The sequence below is a fragment of the Sus scrofa genome, chromosome 3 (genome assembly GCF_000003025.6).
Source record: "Sus scrofa isolate TJ Tabasco breed Duroc chromosome 3, Sscrofa11.1, whole genome shotgun sequence".
NCBI lineage: Eukaryota > Metazoa > Chordata > Mammalia > Artiodactyla > Suidae > Sus > Sus scrofa.
This window is the reverse complement of record NC_010445.4, coordinates 4,714,070-4,736,084: the sequence shown is the minus strand read 5'-3', so window position 1 is coordinate 4,736,084 and position 22,015 is coordinate 4,714,070. Positions and strand designations below refer to the sequence as shown.

General features: G+C 49.2%; 1 protein-coding gene across 1 annotated transcript; it reads right to left on the bottom strand.

The window, feature by feature from the left end:
* On the bottom strand, positions 782–19,434 carry KDELR2 (KDEL endoplasmic reticulum protein retention receptor 2). The gene is made up of 5 exons (XM_021086076.1): positions 19,204–19,434; positions 9,957–10,057; positions 6,357–6,515; positions 4,710–4,962; positions 782–2,845 (listed from the first exon to the last, which is right to left on the bottom strand). The coding sequence occupies exons 1-5, from the start codon at positions 19,292–19,294 to the stop codon at positions 2,811–2,813; spliced, it is 639 nt and encodes a 212-aa protein (XP_020941735.1). The 5' UTR covers positions 19,295–19,434; the 3' UTR covers positions 782–2,810.

The following is a 22,015-nucleotide window of genomic DNA, read 5'->3' as shown; positions in this document are numbered from 1 at the left end:
GATGAGGCTGGCAGGGGAGGGCACCGCGTTTGCCCTGCAGAGTGCAGGTTCCTTAGAAATTCTACAGCCACTAGGGGGCGAAGCACATTGAGAAAAACCCACAAGGAGCCCCAGTCCAGCCCTCATCCGATGGGTGGTTTTGCAAGGAACCCTGGAGTCAATTTCTGTAGAGGCCTGCTCTGCAAACAAGGGTGAAACTACCAATGTTATCCAATGGGTCAGAGGAACTGCTGCCCAGCTGCTTCCGACGCAGCTGTCCTATAAGCTAAGCACAAAGACGGGGAGGGGAACAGAGGGTCCCGAGGTCCCCGGGACTTCGTGGGCACTGAGCTCTGCATCGTGAGCTTAGGGACACGTGCTCCCTTCCACCTCACGGAAGTCCTGCAGCAGGAGTCTCTGCCGGTAACAGAGCGGGAACAAGGCTCCGGTTAAATCCAAGGTCAGAGCTAGAGGGTGGGGTTCCCACAAAGCACTTAGGATTTCTATGGATACAGAGCCTCCGCTTGACCCTTCCAGGAAACCGTCCAACCTGTCGGCATCTCTGGAAAGGCTGGGCTGGATCCTCCCCCCACTTCTCCCTGTGCCCAGACCAAAAGGAAGCAGGAAGCACCGTGGCTGAACCTGGACAGAGAATGGATGTGTGTCCGCGAGGAGCAGCAGCAGCAGCAGCAGCAGCGTTTCAGGTACTCAGTGGGCAAATGCGTTACCTTTGCGTCATTTCTCTTTATGCTTTTTACATGAAAAGAAAAATTCACACAAATAAAACAGCTCGATAAAATATATGAATTACCTGATAACCTTTATTCAGGAAGTGAGAGCAATTCTGAAACAGTGCTTCGTGAGGCGCATCACACAGTGCCTCTGCTTCCAGCGTGTGCGGGGAGGCTGCCGCCGCCGCTGCCCCAGTCCCGCGCTCCCCTCGGGCACCTCTGAGGAGGTCACCCTGGTGGTGGCAACGGCCGAGTCCACTTTATTTTCACTTGGGCAGAATGACTGACGGAGGCACTGGCGCTTCATACATCAGGTGGCGTGCTCTGTGCACTGTCCTCTCCAAGGACCGATGCCAGCTTGCGTGTTATGTACAGGCACAAGAGCAGGTGTGAGCCCCCTACCCACCTCCAGTTTGGGCAGCAAGGAGTCTGCTCCCCTTAGGACAGGATTTCTCACCCTTCCTTCACGCTATCGACATCTTCCAAAGAGGATAAAAACACAGACTAAACCAAGGCTGGGATGCTGGAAAGACACCCTGATACCCAAAAGCAAAGGTGTGAGGCCGGGCGGGGAGGGAGAGCAAGATGAGAGCGAGGAAGACAGCAGGTTAAGCTGTGCAGTGACACCACCTATTTAGAAAGCTATTAAGAGACACACTGATCAAAATAAACCCCATCCAGCTCCCTTCCTCCACAAGATACTTTAATGTGGCAAGCAAAACTACTACATCTTTCTTCTTGGAATAAACACTGTTAGTATTCAACACTTTAACATTTACGGGGCATCACATAAAAACAAAGTCTACGGTTTTCACAGAAATAAAAAAAAAATGCAGCAAATTGATATGACAGCAAAATAAGGAGGGAAATTCCAATTCTTACAAAAGTTACAAAAAGTTTTAGATTATTAAGTGGAGAGCAAACGTTTGCAGCCCCAGGGAGAGCTTTTGTTGCCAACTGAAAATCCAAAACAGCCATCCTAACACAGGCTGTTCCAAAAGCCTGATTCATTAAAAAAAAGACAGTTTATTCTATGTTTAATAAAACATTTATTTAGGATGGTAACACAAGATAAATCATGCAAGAGCTCAGTAAAAACAAAACAAAAAATAAAAACAAAAGTCAGAGTAAAAAGAATGGCAAGTGCGGCTGCCAGTTTTTTAAAAGGTCAATCATTTTGCTATCCACAGTGTGGCTAGTCAACAACATTCGAATCTGAGCATGGACATGGTTGTAGGAATCTTCTGGAATGGGAAATGTTAAAGTGACAGGTAACTACTTGTGTTCCATTCCTTAGAGGAGTCCAAGATGCAAAATCAGGAATGTCTCTCGCAGCCCACGCTCAGACGGCAAGCAGCCCAGGGCCCCTGTCACCGAATCCCCGACACCCTTGGGACAGTCTCAAACCGATGCTTCTAGGCAGCGGAGGACAGCAGACACCTTTGGTGACCCCTACGTGAGACTCCACCTACATTCAGAAGCCTAAGGGGTTGGTAATGAAAACCTGGAGACTTGCAAGCCATCCTTAGCAGGCTGAACTGTAGTGCTGTGACGTCCAAGGAAGGCTTTCCACATCAGGTGGAAGACCTGGGAACAACTGCATCGAATGGGACGTAGTGTCTCGAATTTCAAAGATACCTTGTCTTTTGGCAAAAAAATAAATAGAGTGGAATGCGAGTCTGAGCGATGGAGGAATATATGATCTACCAACTGTCAAGGAGTACAATTTCATTGCAGACACAAAGAATCAAGAATTTCCAAGAATTAAAAAAAAAAAAAAAAAAGTTTGCACTTATTCCTCACGAAACCTTCACTTTTGCAACTACCCCAATTGAAGCTACACACTGAATTTATTAATACAGCATTAAGTTTCTTTGTGTAAAAAAATCTTTGTACATAGTAATAAAAAAAGATAAGGCAAGATGCATTAAACAGAAACCTTCTGGTTCTTTCCCTCTGGGTTCGCACAGAGCCACGGTGACCATCTGCAACAGAAGAGTGGCGTTTCTGATGTTCCGTGTCAAGCATCTTGTGCCTCTGCTGTGGTAAGAATCCTGTCCGAGCACCTGAAGGGCAGATGCTGGTGATGGTCTTTGGCACTTAGGCTGGCAGACTGAGCTTCTTCCCCTTGAGGACTGGAAGGGTAAAGGGAGGGCGAGAAGACCAAAGGTTACGGATCCCAACCAGCTCCCAGGTTCCTCCTCCCCAGCCCTGCGCGCCTGCCTGCGGTACACGCCTGCACAAGGGGCTACACAGTAAGGTCCACGGAAAGAGGCTTTTGACAAGCAACGCTCATCTGATTTTGGCGTCTGTGAACTGTGAAAATGTCCTACACAGCCAGGCTGGAGTTTTCTTTGTGTATCTGGATGCCACAGCAGTGGAATTTAAAAATACGAATTCAACTCAGATGGCCACTCAATTCATAGCAGCTCTTTGTTTTGATTTACTTATTTTGTCTTTTTAGGGTGACATCCATGGCATATGGAGCTTCCCAGGCTAGGGGTCTAATGGGAGCTGCAGCGGCCGGCCTACACTACAGCTCACAGCAATGCCGGATCCTTAACCCACTGAGCGAGGCCAGGGATCGAACCTGCAACCTCATGGATCCAGGTCGGGTTCATTACCACTGAGCCACGACGGGCACCCCAACTCTTTGTTATCATGACTTTCTCCCTTAATCGACATACACTGAAATATAACTTGTGAAACTCTGGGTATTAAAAAAAAGAGCTGAGATGCAAATGCCCTTGGAGATCCCCTGATGGCTCGCTGGTAATGAAAAGGACCGCTGTCCATGAAGATGCGGGTCCCATCCCTGGCCTCACTCACTGGGTTAAGTATCTGGCGTTGCCATGAGCTGCGGCGTAGGTCACAGATGCGGCTCAGACCACGCACGGCTGTGGCCTGTGGTGTAGGCCAGCAGCTGCAGCTCCGGCAACCTCTAGCCCAGGCTGGGAACTTCGCATGCCACAGGTGCGGCCCTAAAAAGCAAGGGGGAGAAAAAAAAGGTACACATGCCCTATACCTAGCAATTTCATCTTTAGGGATTTCACTATATGGCGATGATTTTTAGCTGGGGGTCTGTGGCCGGGTTACAGGGGCTCCTGAATTCTCTAAAACTAAATGTGGATGTTTGTGTGCATATGTACAAATGTGCATTGTTTCCTGAGCAAAGACCATGGCTTTCATCAGATTTTTGTGAAGGTCACGTATCTTCTGTTCATATAGATACAAAAATATACATATACAAGGATGCTGATTTCTGCACTGGCTTTAACAGCAGCAAACCAGTAACAGCCCAAATACTCATCATCAATAGGGGGCTGAGTAAGTAAATTACAGTAACACACATAATGAAATACTCTACGGCTGCTAGGAATGATGCAGACCGAAGTTCCTGTGTGGTGCGTCTGGTTAAGGATCCTGCCTTGGTGCAGGCCACACGTATGGCATGGGTTCGATCCCTGGTCAGGGATTTCCCCATGCCATGGCTGTGGCAAAAACAAACAAACAAAAAAAGCAGATATTTAAGGGAAAAAAAAAGCTGATGGCAGAATAGCAAGTAGAGCTTACATCATGTACCATTAAGTCATTACACTTACTGAAACATTAACAATAAAATCCCCATCACCGAGCGGGAGGATCTGGGGTGACTGTTTTCAGAATTAGTAGCTCTGGCTGATTTTACAGTGAAGTGTGTCACTGCAGACAAACAATAAAGCTACAGCAAAGGAAAAAAGACAGACTGCCAACCCCGACCCAGGATGTCACTTTCGGTCACCACAATGTTCTCCTGAAGCCCGACCTGCTTCGTGAGCCAGTGTCCGATCAGGGGCACGCTGGGCAAGGGGGCTCCTCAAAGAGCACAGGGCACAGACCACAGCAGGCACACGTGCCCTTTTGTGTTGGGGGGGGGGGGGGGTGGCTCGAATCTGAGCCACAGCGGCGGCAACGCCGGATCCTTAACCGGCTGCACCACGTGGGGAATGCCCGACGCACCTTTTGTGATGTACAAGTAGAAGAAGTCGCAGTACAGGATGGTCTGGACAACGCCGGCCACCACGGCAATGAGGTCGAAGAAGCCCTCGAAGTAGAAGCGCCAGATCCAGTTGACGAGGTACAAGGCGCGGTAGAGGCCCAGGAAGAACAGGTAGTGGGTGGTGATGGTCTCCGCCTCCCCCGTCTTGCTGATCATGAAGAGCTGTGGCAGGATAGCCACGGACTCAAGGTAGATGGAGAAGGTCCACAGAATCTGCGGGAGAGAGCGCGGGGTCAACGGCCAGGGCCCCGCCCGCGGTCGCAGGAGACACCCCTGCGTCACTGCAAGGCGGCACGCGCGGCAGGGAGCCCGGGCACCCGAGCCCGGGAGAGAGCAGCCTCGCAACCTGGTAACTCAGACACGGAAGCGACAAGGAGAAGGCTTCCAGGGACCGCAGGAAACCCGGCCGCGCCCACCTCCTGGAGCTCTCATCGCCTGCTGCTCCCACGCGGCCTTCCTCCCTCTACCATCTTGGGACTCTACGCAGATGATGTTCCGTCCTGCAAACGCCTATCCCACTCTGAACGGGGTCCCTACTCAACCCTGAGTGGGTCCCCCTCCCTGCTGTTTTCCTCCCCCACTATTTGTCTTGTTCTTCAGGCTTTGGGGCATAAGGTTACATCAAAAGAAGCCAGAGTTGTAATTATGTAAACGCTCTGCTCAACACAGCACTTCATTCAAGCTGACAAAAGGACTTGCGAGTCATCCCCGGGGTGTCTCAAAACCAAGGTGCGCCCTGTACCTCAGCCGCTCTCCATCGCTCAGTGACTGCATCAGCCCCAGGATGCTCAGGACGGACAGAGCGCTCAGGAGCAGGCCCTGCACACCAGCCTCACTCCCTGGAGATGAGCCCAGCAGAGCCGCTTAAGGGACTCACGGACACGGCATCAGTGAGCTGTGCCCGTACACCAAGAGGAGACAAAAGCAGAGCAGGGAGTTCCCGTTGTGGCACAGCAGAAATCAATCTGACTAGTATCCATGACGATGCGGGTTCGATCCCTGGCCTCACTCAGTGGGTCAGGGATCTGGTGTTGCCCTACGCTGTGATGTAGGTTGCAGACACAGCTCAGATCCGACATTGCTGTGGCTGTGGTGCAGGCCGGCAGCTGTAGCTCCGATTCGACCCCTGGCCTGGGAACTTCCATGTGCCGCTGGTGTGGCCCTGAAAACAAGTCAAAAAAAAAGGTGGGGAGAAAACCAGGTTCTTCAAACGGACAGGCAGGGCACTTTGCATAGTATCAGAGAAGCCAAGTTTATATTCTTTTTTGTTTTTTTAGCCACAGCAGCGACATGCAGAAGTTCCCAGGCCACAGCAGTGTGAAACCACACCACAGCAGTGCCTCAAGCCACAGCAGTGATAATGCCAGAGCCTTAACCCAAGTCACCACGGAACCCCCCAAGTTTATATTCAGCAGACACCCACATGAGTGTCTAAACTGGGTGCTTAATTCCCGTCCACAATTTTTTGTGTCACACAGTGTATGCTGCGCCAGGTGCTTGCCAAACAACAGCAACAAAAGGAATGAAACCAAATGACCCCAGATCATCTGCAAACAGGCCTACCTCCCTAGGGAACTACACGACTACTAAATAACCTCTTAACTAACCTCAAGAGGAGAGAAATCGTGATTGACTAGAAACGAGAGGCCTCCCACAGGGACCACCAGAAACTCCACTCGGAAGGTATCATGATTTCCGTCGTAGGTTGCCTTAAATTTCATGTAGATCAGGTACACGGTGGCATAGGAGCAGGCAATGTAGATGAGCTGAAAAGACAAGAAGAAATACTGGGTTACCAACACCTTGCAATTGTTCCAACTCTCTTGGCTTTCTACATCGTCCATATGTGTGTCTATTTATTTTTAATTTCAACTTAAATACAGTAAGATTCACTTTGGGGGGTGTACAGTTCTATAAGCCACACAAGCACTACCAGAATCCAGACACAGACCAGTCCCATCACAGCCTCTGCAGACGCCCTCATGCCGCCCCTGCAGCGCCAAGCCTTCCCCCCGGACTGAGCTCCGGCAGTCACTGATGTGTTCTTGGTCCCTGAGGGGTCTGCCTTTTCTAGAGTCGGTATGTCATCTTTAAGACCAGCTTCTCTCAGTAAGCATCGTGATCTGAGTTCGTGGTGCCATGTGTATTAGGAACTGGTCCCTCCGTATTCTGAAGCATCAGCCCATGACTGGGTACCACAGCTGTTCACCCCCCGACCAGTTAAAGAGCAAGTGGGTTGTTTCCAGCTGGGGGGGGGGGGGAGGGTGGATAGAGCCGCTGCGACCACTGGGGTACAGGCTTTTCCATGAGTCAAAGTTTCCACTTCCCTTGGGTAAGTACCTAGGAGTGGGACTGCTGGACCACAGGTCAGGTGTAAGTGGAACTTCATATGGAACTGCCGAGAACGTATTTTCAGTCTCATTTTAAACTATTACATAGTAGCTTTAGAAAACAAGGGAACATGAAGTGCAAAGCAGTCCAAAACCAACGCCTTTCCTGATGGCATTTCTGAGCTAGTGCTGCATCTAAAGATGAGACAGACAATGGAACTCATGTTAAACTACAGTGACGCTTTTAACTTGTACTGCGTTACTCTAACACTGAACATTCAGTGTTACTATGCAGTTTTGTCTGGTAACATAAGAAAAGAAAAAGCCCAAAGGAGATGATTTGTCAAACACTGCTGCCTCACGTTCACCCAGCCATGCAGCTGTGCGAGGGTTTACCATTTAGCTATCCGTTCCTTCACATTCGAAAGGTGAAACACTATGTATTCACTGAACCTAAGGAAAAAGCCCAACCTTCTGAAATTACACCAGGCCGCCTAATTTTAGGCTCAAGGACTAAAGAGCAGTTTTAGGCCATCAACACAGACAACTGGGAGAGGAGCTGCACTGTCTGGTACCACTTCTCTTCAGAAAAGCCAACCTGTGAAACTCAATTAGGAAAACATTTGGGCAAAAGGACTTAATAAGAAAATGAGAGCCACCATCAAGTCCTCATATGCTTAAAAACAAAACAAAACTAAGACACTAAACTGTTCCTGGCATCTTTTTTTTTTGGCCTCGCCTAAAGCATGTGGAAATTCACAGCAGTGACAGCACCGCATCCTTCACCTGCTGAACCACCAGGGAACTCCTGTCCCTGGCAGCTTCTCATGAAGTTAACTTGCAAATAAACAGTCAACAAAACATCCACGCTGTTGTTCACACTCACACGCTGAAGAAGTCACACACACCCCGCTCGCTCCTCAGCACACACTCAGGGACAAGGAACACTCGCGCGCTGTCACAGGACTTCTCGCTACACACAAGTCTACGTACGTGAATAAAATAAGATGTAACCTACATGTACACACAAATCCCATCTATGGACAGAGGCCCCTGCCCCCGCCAGCCCAGGCTTCAGCCGCCACTGGGGAAAGCAGTTACTTTCTCCCCACTGCCTGGCATTTCAAGTAAAAGCTGGGCACACATAAAACGTGGCTCTCACTCGCCTGATCTGCAGGACGTAGTGCTTGGAAGCTACAATTAAGCGAGCAAGGATTCCTCTGGAAGCCGTGCGTGCTGAGGGGGAGGGAAGAGGAGTCTTGCTCACACACCTCTGACGGCTGCAGTTCTAACCTGCCTGGACCGCAAGCAAGGACCTCGCCATTTGTGAGTAAAAGCTAATTATTTCCTGACGACGAGGCTCCCATCCCTTGGTAATGAACAATGGAATGACTTACAGGTAACACAAGTTTGCTTCTTAGTAAAGACCACAGGCTCAAATACGGCTTTGTCTACTTTGACCCACGCTTATAAAAATGCCTTTGAACACACAGTGTTGGGGGAACTGTTTTAATATCATGCCAATGGCGCTGGCTTAAACCTGACTTTCCTGGGTGCCCATGACCAAGCGTCTACCAAGCGTCCAGCACAAAGTCGCTCGCTAAGCATCGGAAGAATGAACGAATGAATGCAATGAGACACCCTTCACACATCCTGAAAGCCCGCACTTCTTCACAGCACCAACCGCAAACAGAACTGCTGTGATCGGTCTACCACGGCCCGCCAGACCATGCGGGCTGCCTGTGTCCGCCGCTCCCAGTGTGCCCTAGGGGGTTCACCAAGTGGGAGCCCACTGCCTGTGGGAAAGAACTGAGGCAGCTTAAGCAGGGAGCATGGCACGCTGGTGGGACACAGGATGCCAGGTGGTATGCAAACATTCTGCATTTTGATGGTTATACATTTGTATTCATGTGAATTACGAAAAATAGAACACCAGACATGTCATGGATATGGTAAAGGGTTTGAAAACCATATATATATACACACACGCTTTTTTTTTTTTTTTTCTTTTTTAGGGATGCAAATGGAAGTTCTTAGGCTAGGGGTCCAACTGGAGCTGCAGCTGCCGACCCACACCACAGCTACAACAACGCTGTGGGATCTGAGCCCCATCTGTGACCTACACCACAGCTCATGGCAACGCTTGATCCTTAACCCACTGAGCAAGGCCAGGAATCGAACCCTCGTCCTCATGGATGCTAATGGGGTTCGTTACCGCTGGGCCAGGATGGGAACTCCTGAAAACCGTATTAAGTAAATTATGGTATAGATGTTTTTAAGCACAGTAAAAACACCAAAGACGGAACACCTCATGGAGCAACAGGATAGGGCTGGGCAGTGAGGAACCCGGCTTTCGCTTCTCGCTCTGAACCAACCTGCTGGTTTTCTCAGCAAGTCTATGATTGTAATTTCCCACTCCTTGGAAATATAATTGTCACCCCTCTTATAGGGTTTTCAAGTGCTTTAGAAATTTATCACAGTTGAGGAACTAAAACATCTCCAAGTGCAAAGCACTTTAGTACTGCTTCCAAACAGAAAAAAATATGCTCAGTGGTAACACTTTATTCCCAGTTTTATGTTCTGGGGGGTTTAACAGTGCTTAAGTCTAGATCAGCATATTTAGGCAGTCTTCCTTTTTAAAATTTTTTTGGCTGTACCTATGGCATGCAGAAGTTCCCGGGCCAGGGATGGAACCTGCGCCACAGCAGTGGCAATCCCAGATCCTTAACCTGCTGGGCCACCAGGGAACTTCAAGACGTTATTCTTGAAGATGCTTAATTAAGTGCACAGGGGACAGTTTAATTACACTTAAACAGTTTGATTACAGAAGCCTGCGAATTACGGAGAAAATCCATTCGGTTGGGCGCCATACCATACCTTCATAGACGTGTTATATAATGAAATAAATGAAGTAAAAAGATCCAGGTAACGTGTTGTGAAGACCAGTGCAAACAGAAGCTGGCTTTTCCCAGAAATACCTAAAGGACAAAAGGAAAGGGTTAGAGGGGCCTGGAAGAGGATCACTCTTCGGCACGACCCCGCGCTGGAGCCGCACTGCAGAGCGGGGCACCGGGGCCAGAGCTGACATCTGAGCCGACGCGCAGTACCCGCGGGCACTTTCGGTTTTTCCTCCCCTCGACGTTCCCCAGCGCACGCGTTCAGGCAGGTTCTAACCGCCTTTTGCCCTTCGCTGATGGGCGACTGCAGGACAGTGACCTACCAATGCCAGCATCAATACCCCAGGACGCACGGTACACTTCTCAAATATCTCCGAGGAGGAGTAAATTTATTTCAAAAATTTTGCTGTTATTTAGTGCTGTAAGCGGTCCGTTGCCTCCAGCAGCTTCCCATTGTAAAACCGTTCCCCATGGTGACAAATCTTTCGAGGATGGAGTTGGACTCTCACTGGATTTAAGGAGGTGAGGAACCAAGTGGGAGAGGCTGCCTCGGGGGAAAGTGTGACCAGCAGTTCCTCCGGGCCTGGCACGGCCTCCCGAGGCGGCTGCTGGCTGAGGACAGTACTTACTTGGACAGGTGAAAATTTTTCAAAAATTCCACCTCTTAGATTGATCACACAACCAACCTCCGAGTCACACAAGAATGTTCCCGGGCACCATGGCAACAAGAGGGTGGGGACCTGCTAGTCTTTCCAAAGCAGCAGTTTTGATATCCTGGAACTGTCTCCACGTCCAATCGCCACCCGACCGGCAGAGCACTGGGTGGCACATGGAGACCCAGCTGGGAACATCCAGAAGGTCACACAGAGTGCACCTGACATCCGCATTTGGCCAAATATCATCAGACAAAGGATGTGAACTACGGGTTTCAGATGTTGGAGAAAGAGTGAGTTCCTGAAGGAAAAAGAACCTACCAGGTGTCAGAACCCGTCCACCCCGTCTCCATTGCGTCTTCACACCATCAGACATTCAGGCAAGCCTGTATTTAGCAGATATGTCACTGCACCCAACCATGAGTGACATTATTCCAAAATGTGAAAATCACATTGTTTTAAATGATAGTTTACAAAAAAACACTATTTTAGAAAACAATTTTAGAGTTCGTAGAAACAAAAAGCCTGGATCTAAAAATGCCACTTTCTGGGTGTGAATAATTGCCCCTCCGGCCTACTTACAAAAACATCTAAATAAAAGTTGAAGAAAAAGTTGACTCTACCGTCCTGGACCCATCAGTAGTAACCAGTTTCAAAGGCCAAAGGTGGAGACAGAGCCAGCAAGCTTGCCCCTTACAGCCTTTGCCCCGGTAACAGGGAACACATTTTTTTTCCTTATGGAAGATCAACGTTCCAAGGAGAAACAACGAGGCTGCCATTGACGTAGAGGACGTGGGAGAGAGAAGACAAGATAAGGGGAGAAAGGACAGTTGTTTTTTTGTTTTTTTTAGGGCCACACCCACAGCATATGGAAGTTCCCAGGCTAGGGGTCCAATCAGTGCCGTAGCCACCAGCTTACACCGCAGCCATGGTAATGCCAGATCCAAGCTGCTGCACCTGTGACCCACACTACAGCTCCCAGCAACCCGAGCAGGGTCAGGGATCAAACCCGCATCCTCATGGATGCTAGCCGGGTTTGTCACCGCTGAGCCACAAGGGGAACTTCTGGTTCTTTCCAATATTTTAATTAAAAAAAATTATAGGATAAACACCGGCAGATTTTGCTGCAAAGGGTTTATTCTAATGGAACTTTGGAAGCCAGGCAAAGTTGAAATCTGTCCCCTTTTCAGCATGCCTGTACTAAAAACCAGGGGCTATCGCACTGCCTGTACCACGCCCCTCTGCGACTCAATTCACATATCACTTCCTCTGGGAAGTCGGCTTTGAAGACACCCTCCCTCAGTGCTGTTCGTTCAGCAAGTATATAATGGGAACTACTTCATGCCAGCTGCTGCCCCAGCTCCTGTTGCAGGACTTATATATATACTGCGATTATCCCGTTGCCTGCCCCCCTCTCGCCTACCTCCGCCAGACACAGAGCTCTCCAAAGGCCGGGGTCGGGCCTTATTTCATTCTCAATTCTGTGTGGCGCACTGGGCCTGACACACAGCAGGGCCCAGAAAATAGCTGCTGAATGAACAACAACAAAAAAATGTAATTCATTTTTATTCTCAATGTCATGGGGCTACTTTCTCATTTTATGGTATTTTGGGCTAACACCTCCGACGAGTTTCTAGGTCACACTGTGTCTCTGTGCCCATAAATAGGGGGTGGGCTCTGGGCTCTGCCCTGATTTACTGCCAGCCAGAGCGGGGGAGGAGAAGACCAGCAGCTTGCCCCCTGGTGCAGAAGCCATGCGGGAGCTGCCTCGATGGAAATCTGAGCATCCTTATAGCACCACCCTATTCTTCCTGGCTTGAGATCCTGCCGAGCAGGTGGCAGCTTTTCCCTTTAAAACAGAACAGCTATTCTGCCTCCTCAGGAAGGCAGGGATCCCGGGGAGGACAGGGCAGGCAGGGGCGGGAATCTCCTTCCAGGGGGAACACTGGCTCTGGAGCCAGAGGGGCTCCCTGCGTTTTGACCTCAGCACTCGAAGGCTCTTTGCTATCCGGGAACAAGCTCTCGAGAAGACTCACACCCAACAGCAAATGCACCAAACATGCACACCAGGGAGTATAACTTGCAGGTGGAAACCAGTCATTAAACTGAACACCACCCCCGCCTTTCCTCCCTGGACCAAGTTAAGTTTAGTAAAGGCAGACAACTAAATAATCCAGTGTACACTACTTTAAATTAAGCTGCAGGTCAAAAGTGCATTTCTCACATTCGCACTGGTGTGCAGAAGAGAGCCCTCAAACAAGCGGAAAAGCCTCCCACGAATTATTTTTGTCCTGGCAACAGCTGGCGGGCGAGCAAGCACCGCAGGTCAGACCATGAGGATAATCCGCCCGCAGCATTCGACAGGATCCTGGGCGCCGTGCTCTGACCCGCTGTCTCCAAGGGTCCAGAATCACTCTGAAAAGCCACGGATTTACCCTTGAACTAGCAGCCCCGCAGTCGGCCACTGACTCTTAACACAGCTCTTGTGACCGAGGGAAAGAGAGGCTTTGGAGGCAGAGGGTAGGTCCAAGCTCAGGCCCCGCACACTCCAGGTGAGCCAGGGCCCATGACATACCTGGCCCCTTAAGGGGGACAAATTAGACCAAACTGTGGGACTGTAGGAAAACCTGCTTTTTTTTTTTTTGTCTTTTTGCCTTTTTTCTAGGGCCACTCTCGCGGCATATGGAGATTCCCAGGCTAGGGGTCCAATCAGAGCTGTAGCCACCTGCCTACGCCAGAGCCAGAGCAATGTCAGATCCCAGCCACATCTGTGACCCACACCACAGCTCATGGCAACGCCAGATCCTTAACCCACTGAGCAAGGGCAGGGATCGAACCCGCAACCTCATGGTTCCTACTCAGATTTGTTAACCACTGCACCACAACGGGAACTCCTGGAAAACCTTGTTTTTACTATACCTACCACACTACAGATACTTAATAACAGCTTTTTACTATGTATTGCTTTGCCATTTTTTCTTATTTTCAGAGGAATTCATGCTGTTTTATTAAAAATACCAACTGGGCTGAAATATATGGAGTAAAAGCCAAAAGGACCTTTTAAATACCCCTCCTACCTCCATTTTAAGTGCAACTTTCCAGGCTTTTTTTTTTTTTTTTTAAAGCCCCTTGCCTCGTGTGTCCACACACACCTGCCCCTTATTGAAGGGCCGTGCACAATCTCTCGCTTTACAATTTGCTTTTCAAACTGAATATCTCAGATACATCTTCTGTTCATACTTTTAGCTCATCCTTTTTCATGGCTGCATAGTGTTCCACAGTGTGAATGTACCAACATTTGTGTGACCAGCCCCCCCATTAATGAATATTTGGGTCGTGTACAATTTTTGTTCTCATATATACCACATGAATGTCTTTTCATCCATCAACTGTGTTTTACACTTATTTAGGTACAATAAACATCTTTATATCTATATATAGTTTGCTCATGTGCATGACAGTATCTGCAGTTCAAATTCCCTAGAAATGCTAGGATAAAATACATGAACACTTGCCTGCATGGGCTGTGCCAACTGATACATTCACTAACACTAGACGAGACTACCCTGTGCCTCACACCCTTGCCTGTATCCTAAACCCTGGACTCTCTCCCACTCAGCGGGCAAAGGATGGCATGCACTGCTGTCCTACTGCCCAAGTTCCTAGCTATGAGTGAGATGGCATTCTTTCACACTTAACTGGCCTTCTATTATTCTTTTGTGAACTGCCAACTTTGCCCATTTTTCTATCAGGTTTGTTTTGTGTTGTTCTGTTTTACTTTTTTATTAGAGTACAGTTGGTTTACAATGTTGTACCAATTTCTGCTGTACAGCAAAATGACCCAATCATACAGGTTTGTTTTCTTAATTTGTAGGAGTATTTTACTATGGATATTAACCTACTGTCTGTCACTTGGAATTCTTTTTGGCCAGGCCAGGGATGGAACCATAGCAGTGACGTCAGATCCTTAACTGCTAGGCCACCGGGTGGTGGTGGGGGGGAGCCCGGTCACTGAGACTTACTGCAGAGTATTTCTCCCAGTTTCTTGGCTTTGACTGTGATGACAGTCGGAATCAGTCAATAAATCTGGGGATAGGCAGCGTCTTGCCTCCTCACCGGCCTGCCTGGTCCTGTCCAGGACCGCGGCGGGAACATACACTGCGGTCATCTACGCCCATCAGCCTAGTTTCACACTTTTCTTCACCGAAGTCTCAGACCCTCCCGTGGGGTCTTTCTTGCCACTTCACAGCCACAGCATTTACTCCCTATGGAGTTTGATACCCTGTATTTTTATCTTGGTATAGACGTCTTATCAACTAAGTTGCAGCTTTCTTGGGAGCAGAGACTTTTGGCAGCGACAAGCTGCTGCTCCAAACTGTGTCCCCAGTGCCTGGCACATGCTGAGTGGTCGGCGAGGGACAGCAATAATGACACAGGAGACTGGCACTCAAAAGAGCAGAGGTGACAGCTGCTACTAAGAGGGGGCTGGGAACGGGAGGCACAAGCTTCCTGAAGTACTAAGGACAATAAAAGATGAGGTGCTCTCCCCGAGTGTGAAAAATACAGAGTGTCCAATTACAAGAAATGCAGGGGCACTGTACGTTACTGGCACGTTTGGCAGGATGAAAGACCTGCCACTTACAGGACAGCAGCTAACAAAGGTCGAAGCAACAAGTGGAGGAGGGAAGGGGAGGGCTGGGAGGCTGGCTGGGAGCTGGGGATCTCAGAAGAACTCCACTAGTAGCTTCCTTAATTTTTTTTTTTTAATTTTTTACGTTTTTTGTCTTTTTGCCTTTTCTTGAGCTGCTCCCGCAGCATATGGAGGTTCCCAGGCTAGGGGTCTAATTGGAGCTGTAGCCACCAGCCTACGCCAGAGCCACAGCAACGCAGGATCTGAGCTACATCGACAACCTACACCATAGCTCACGGCAACTCCGGATCCTTAACCCACTGAGCAAGGCCAGGGATTGAACCCGCAACCTCATGGTTCCTAGTCAGATTCGTTAACCATTGCGGGAACTAGTAGCTTTTTGTGTGTGTGTCTTTTCTAGGGCCACACCTGCAGCATATGGAGATTCCCAGGCTAGGGGTCTAATTGGAGCTACAGCTGCTGGCCTACACCCCAGCCACAGCAGTGCAGGATCTGAGGCCCGCCTGCGACCTACACCACAGCTCACGGCAATGCCGGATCCTTAACCCACTGAGCAGGACCAGGGATCGAACCCGCAACCTCATCGGGTTTAAGCACTGCAGCTACTGTGTTAAAGCTGCTAGTGGACTTTAGAGTTCCCATCGTGGGAACTTCACCGTTCCTAGTTGGGTTCGTTAACCCCTGCGCCACGATGGGAACTCCAAAGTCCACTAGTAGCTTTAACACAGTAGCTGCAGTGCTTAAAAATTCTCGCAGCCCATCGGAAAACACAGACAGGAAGTTCTTCAGCTACAAACCAAGGCTGGATCCCAATGCCACCCAGGTCAGTGTGTGGGAAAACAAAGTGGTAACTTGAGCAAACTGTGGTTCCCGCAGCAAGCGTAGCTCAGAAAGATGAGAAACATTTCATCTGGGCACCGCCCCAGTAATGACAGTGGCAGACACGCTCCTGTGGCTCAGCAGGTTACTGATCCCGCCTTGTTACTGCAGTGGCTCTGGTCGCTGCTGTGGCCCGGGGTTTGATCCCTGGCCCAGGAAATTCCACATGCCATGGGTGCCACTGCCCTCCCAGGCTACAGCACCAAAATCCTAAAACAAACCCTAATACCAGTATTTTCAAAGTGAGAAACACAACCTGAATGTGTATGTCTCCTATTCCAGTTATTTGAGAAACTCATATCAAATTCTTACTCTTCCAAAGTCTCTAAACAACTTTATAATTTAGGATGGCGAAACACGGGAGCTAGTCTAATTCAGAGTTTAATTCTGAACAAATAATCTTGGTGATTTTGATTTTTACAAGGCCAGGAAGTCTCACCTGTGAGAACTAAAATGATCCTAAGTCTGCCAATGAGAAGAGCTGAGGACCTACTGGAATACTTGGCAAACACACACACTTAACTTGATTTACCTTCCTTATCATTTTGGCTGAAGTAGCTTGTATTTTACTAAATGCTCCTAAATCTCCCAAATGAAAATAGCGAATATGAAAAAACAAACAAAATAGCAAACGCTCTCACTTTCTCCTATCACTCAAGGTTCCGTTAAGAATTCTATATTCAGCATTACTTAGCTGAGACATGTGTTTAGGAGATAGCGTCTCCACATTTAATGACTTGACAGAGAAGGGAATTCTGAGAAACATGTGAAAGAGCAGACTTTTACAAAGATTTTGGAGTGACAATAGAGATTAAAAATAAGATCTCGGGAGTTCCCATCATAGCTCATGAGGTTGCGGGTTCAATCCCTGGCCTTGCTCGATGGGTTAAGGATCCAGCGTTGCTGTGAGCCGTGGTGTAGGTCGCAGACGCAGCTTGGATCTGGTGTTGCTGTGGCTCTGGTGTAGGCCGGCGGCTACAGCTCCAATTGGACCCCTACCCTGGGAACCTCCACATGCCCTAGAAAAGACAGAAAGACAAAAAAAAAAAGAAAAAAAAATAATAATATCTTTGAGCATGGCAGGGGCAGGGGTTGAGCAAAAGGTACAAACTTCCAGCTAGGAGGTAAGGAAATCCTGCGGATGGTCATATGAGGCCAGGTGACTGCAGTTAACAAGCGTGTCCTGTAGATTTGAAAGTTGCTTAGATCTTAAAATATTTCACCACCAGGGAAAAAAACGTAATATATGTGGTGATGGATGCTACCTACACTCGTGGTACTCATTTTGCAATATATACACATTCCTTAACATTGTAAACCAAAAATCAATCCAATGTTATATATCAATTATATCTCAATAAAGCAGGGGGAAAATAACATTTTCTGAGTGTGGCAAAAAATGACCTAAATTACTGACCTGGCATCAAATGTTTAAACCAAAATTACTTAGGCCAAATAGATATTTATTTAAATCCTGATTACCTGTGTTCCAATCCTGGCCCTACCACTAATTTTCTCTTTCTAAGACTCAGTTTCCTTGTCCACAGAATGGGGACAATGGCACTTGCCCCGTCAGGTTATTTCCAGGACTACGCTGGCTAAGCCATATAAGGCACTTAGCTCACTACCTAGTACATAACAAGCGCTTAAATATCAGCTATCAAAATTACTGAAATTGCGATGCTGTCACTGGAAACCTGAGCTCCTGAGAACTATGTGTAAATTGAGAGATCACCTCCAAGTCAAACACGCTGGTTTCAGTCCATGGACTTTGTCACATCCATTTTGATTGCTCAAAGGTCTTTTTTGGTTTTGCTTACTTCCTGGATCTCAGCTATATTCCAGGGAGATAGGTGAGGCCTGAAGACAGCAGTCGAAGATGGGGGGGGGGGTGTAACTTTAGAGATGAAAAATGTTGAGAAGCCCAGTAGGTAAACTGTATCTATCTCTGCCACCCAGGTCCCTTGGGATTCCATCTTTTACTGTTTACAAAACTTAATTAATTCATCAGACATTGTTATACTGAGGCCGTGGCATCAAAAATATGTTTAAGGAAGACATTGCATTTTAAGAAATTATTTAAAAATTCTCCATTCTTAAGCTTTTGGAGCTAATGGAAGGTAAAACACCACTACTATCCGGGGAAGAAGTGTCTCACTGCCTTCCAGCAATGTGAGCATGAAATGTGTACTCCCCAAGGGGGAGCCGCCAACTCACTGGTGACGTGGAGTGAGGAATTACAGGAGACCACAGAGACCTCTGCCGTACCCGGCGCCCCGCCGCAGGTTTAAGAGAACCCGTTATTAGAGGGAGACACTCGGAGTTTGACAAACTGGTTCGTTCCTCAAAGCAGCATTAACTGCCCAAGAAATTCGATTAGAGACCTCCCCATACCTCCTCCTCCTGTGGCGAGCGCGATCCTGCACCCGAGAGCTGGGGCGAAGCCCAGACTCAGGACACTAGGGACAGGCCTGCCCGGACACCCTGGCCTAAAGGCCAGTCCTCGAGGGTGCAGGGTGGGGAGCGGGGTGACCTCTCCCCGCGCCCGCTCCACCTCCCGGGCTGGGGAAGCTGCCACGTCAGGCCCAGCCGCCGAGATCCTGCCCATCCTCCTCCCGCGCGTCCCATTGATCCGCCGGCTCCGCGCATCTCGAGACCCCCGTTCTAGGCGCTCGGAGAAGCGCCCAATGAAGCCGAGGGCCGGGGGCGCGCCGGCCGGACCCCCGCCCCGATCCCAACTTTTCAGATAGAACAAGGCCCCGCGCTGTCCACCTGGCGCCTCCCCCTCCCGGACGGTTCAAGTTCGGGAGCCGACCGAGAGCAGAGACTGGCCCAGCGCCGCCACACCTCGCCCGGCCCTGCGCTCCCACCCCGAGGGGCCGCAGAATCCCCCCACCCTGCGCGGCCCGGTCGCCCGCCAGGCCCGCCGAGGGGGTGTGTCGGGTCGGCGCAGGCCCGCGGGCTTGGGACAGCCGAGGTCGCCGGGTCCTCCCAGCGACCCGGCCCCGCGCCCGAGCCTCTCCAGGGCCTCGCCCGCCGCTCACCCGCGCAGGAGCGCGTCTTCCAGATCTTCAGCAGCAGGATGACGATGGCCGCCAGGTGGGACAGGTCCCCGGTCAGCCGGAAGATGTTCATGGCGACGGCGGTCGGCGCGGTGGCCCCAGGCTCGGCGGCTCAGGCAGCTGCAGCAGCCCCGAAGAGGAAGCGGCGAAAGATGGCGAGAGCGGGCGCGACGTGGCCAGGGACGTGGCCGAACTGCCGGCGCGCGCGCGCGCGGGGCAGCTTGGGAGAGCGGGCGGCCTCCAGCCCCGCCCCGGCCCCGCCCCTTAAAGGGGACGCGCCAGAGCACAGGCCTTGCGGGAGCGCATGCTCCCGGGCTCCCTCCCCAGGACCCCGATTTCTGGCCCACTTCCCCCGGCCAGGTTTCCGGCTTGCACTCGGGTACCAACGATTTCCTTTAATTTTTGAAATGACATTCTCTTGTGAGGAATTTCCCCCCACCACTGATCCTAAGAGCTCTATAGGTTTACTGCATGAAAAAGTGTAAGGGGGGGGAATTAGTGATTGCATCGCTCAAGATATGGTGGATGCTGGGAGGGTATGGCTTATGTGGGGGCCTGAAGATTTTAACATTCTGGGGATGCTCTTTGAGAAAGAGTGCAAAATTAGGTAGAAAACGAACATGTCTGTAAGGATGTGAAAATAAAGCACAAGAAATTACCGAGGGAATGAAGCTGACAAACAGGGTGAGCTGCGGAATTTGAGGGGGCCCAGTGCAAGATGACAACGTGGGTTCCCCAGGTCAAAAGCAGGAGAAAGTGCTGTTAAATGTACTAAAATATAGAACTTTCCCCTTTATTGTGCAGTCCCTCTGACTTGTTTTCTGTTTGCTATTTATTGTCATTCTAATTAAAGAAAAAAATTTAAATTATGATCATGACTTTTAGCGTTTGTCTTTATATTACACAATGTCAGTTTTTCACGCAAATATCAGAGCATTTAAGACAGTGCAGAATCGCTGAAAGTGTAATTTGTATTTCAAACCTCGTCCATAGAGAGTGCCTGGAGTGCATGGTGCATGGAAATTATTAGGACTGTTGTCACATCTTAAAAAACCTCAGTCAAGTCATTTCATATAAAAGCTGCAGGGGAGTTCCCTGGTGGACTAGCAGTTAAGGATCTGGTGTTGTCACTGCTGCGGCTCGGGTCACTGCTATGGCGCAGGTTCAATCCCTGACCTGAGAACTTCCACATGCTACAGGCGTGGCCAAAAAAATACAAATAAAAATACATAAATAAAAGCTGCACGTTTTCAGGGCATCTTTCGTTTTCTTGCACAAGGACTAACTTCATGCCTTTTGGATTGATGACACCAACTAGCTTGTTGGCACTTGTTGTATTGCATGGTTTTGTTTTTTTGTTTTTTTTTTTGTCTTTTTGCTATTTCTTGGGCCGCTCCCTTGGCTCCCTTCCCAGGCTAGGGGTCTAATCAGAGCTGTAGCCACTGGCCTACGCCTGAGCCACAGCAACGCGGGATCCAAGCCGCGTCTGCAACCTACACTACACCACAGCTCACGGCAACGCCGGATCCTTAACCCACTGAGCAAGTGGCAGGGATCGAACCGGCAACCTCATGGTTCCTAGTCGGATTCGTTAACCACTGCGCCACAACGGGAACTCCGTATTGCATGGTTTTGATACGAAGGTTACTTGACACCTCCCTTAAGAGGGGGAGCTTAATCTCCTCCCTTAACTTTGAATGTGGGCTGGACTTTGTGACTCACATCTAACAAATAGAATGTGGCAGAGGTGATGTCATTATCACTTCCAAAACTAGTCATAAAATGCATTCTAGCCTACTCCTTTCTCAGATAATTCACTCTGAGAGAAGCCAGCTGTTGGCCCTGAGGACACTCAAGCAGCCCTAAGGAGAGGGTCACATGATAAGAAACTGAGTCTTCTTATAAATAGCCAGCAAGGAACTGGGGCCAGCTGCCAAGAGCTATGTGACTGAGCTATCTCAGAATCAGTACCCCAGCCCCAGTCAAGCCTTCAGATGATTGCAACTGCAGCTGATGTCTTAAATGTAACTATTAGGGAAATAAAATCTGAGTGTTGCTGTGGCCCATCAGGATCAGGAGTGCCTCTGGAGCACTGAGACACAGGTTCAATCCCTGTTCTGGCACAGCTGGTTAAGGATCTGGTGTTGCCAAAGCTGCGGCACAGGTCACAACTGCTGCTCAAATCTGATCCCTGGCCTCCAGGAACTCCATATGCCGAGAGGCAGCCAAAAAAAAAGAAAAAAGAAAAAAAATCTCTTGCCAACCCTGTAAAACCTCTGCTCAGAATGGAGAAAAGATGGAGTCGTGGTGCAGCAGAAAAGAATCCAACTAGGAACCAGGAGGTTGTGGGTTCGATCCCTGGCCTCGAACAGTGGGTTAACGATCTGCCGTGAGCTGTGGTGTAGGTTGCAGACACGGCTAGGATCTGGCATTGCTGTGGCTGTGGCACAGGCTGGCCGCTACAGCACCGATTAGACCCCTAGCTTGGGAACCTCCATGTGCCTCGGGTGTGGCCCTAAAAAGACCAAAAAAAAAAAAAAATGTAGAAAAGAATAAAGCAGTTTTGTTACTGAATAAGGATCAAACCAAACTATGCTGTGTATCACGGACAATCCACTAAAGAGATTTCAAAGACAGAAAGAAATCTCCCCTTTTATATAGATAAGCAGACACAACTCATATACACAAGAGTCATCTTTGTCCAAAAGGAAAATTAAACCTGTCTTTTTGACAGCAGGAAGTTTTAACTGGGGACCAGGTACAGAGGCGAAACTCCCACACAGCAAGGGAAGCA

What these genes read in the sequence shown, in the direction of transcription:
- KDELR2 (XM_021086076.1), bottom strand. Translation starts at nt 19,294, where the DNA reads ATGAACATCTTCCGGCTGACCGGGGACCTGTCCCACCTGGCGGCCATC. An exon ending in GAAGACGCGCTCCTGCGCGG is followed by an intron (nt 10,058 to 19,203) that starts GTGAGCGGCGGG and finishes TTTGTCCTTTAG; the next exon opens with GTATTTCTGGGAAAAGCCAG. An exon ending in TATATAACACGTCTATGAAG is followed by an intron (nt 6,516 to 9,956) that starts GTATGGTATGGC and finishes TTGTCTTTTCAG; the next exon opens with CTCATCTACATTGCCTGCTC.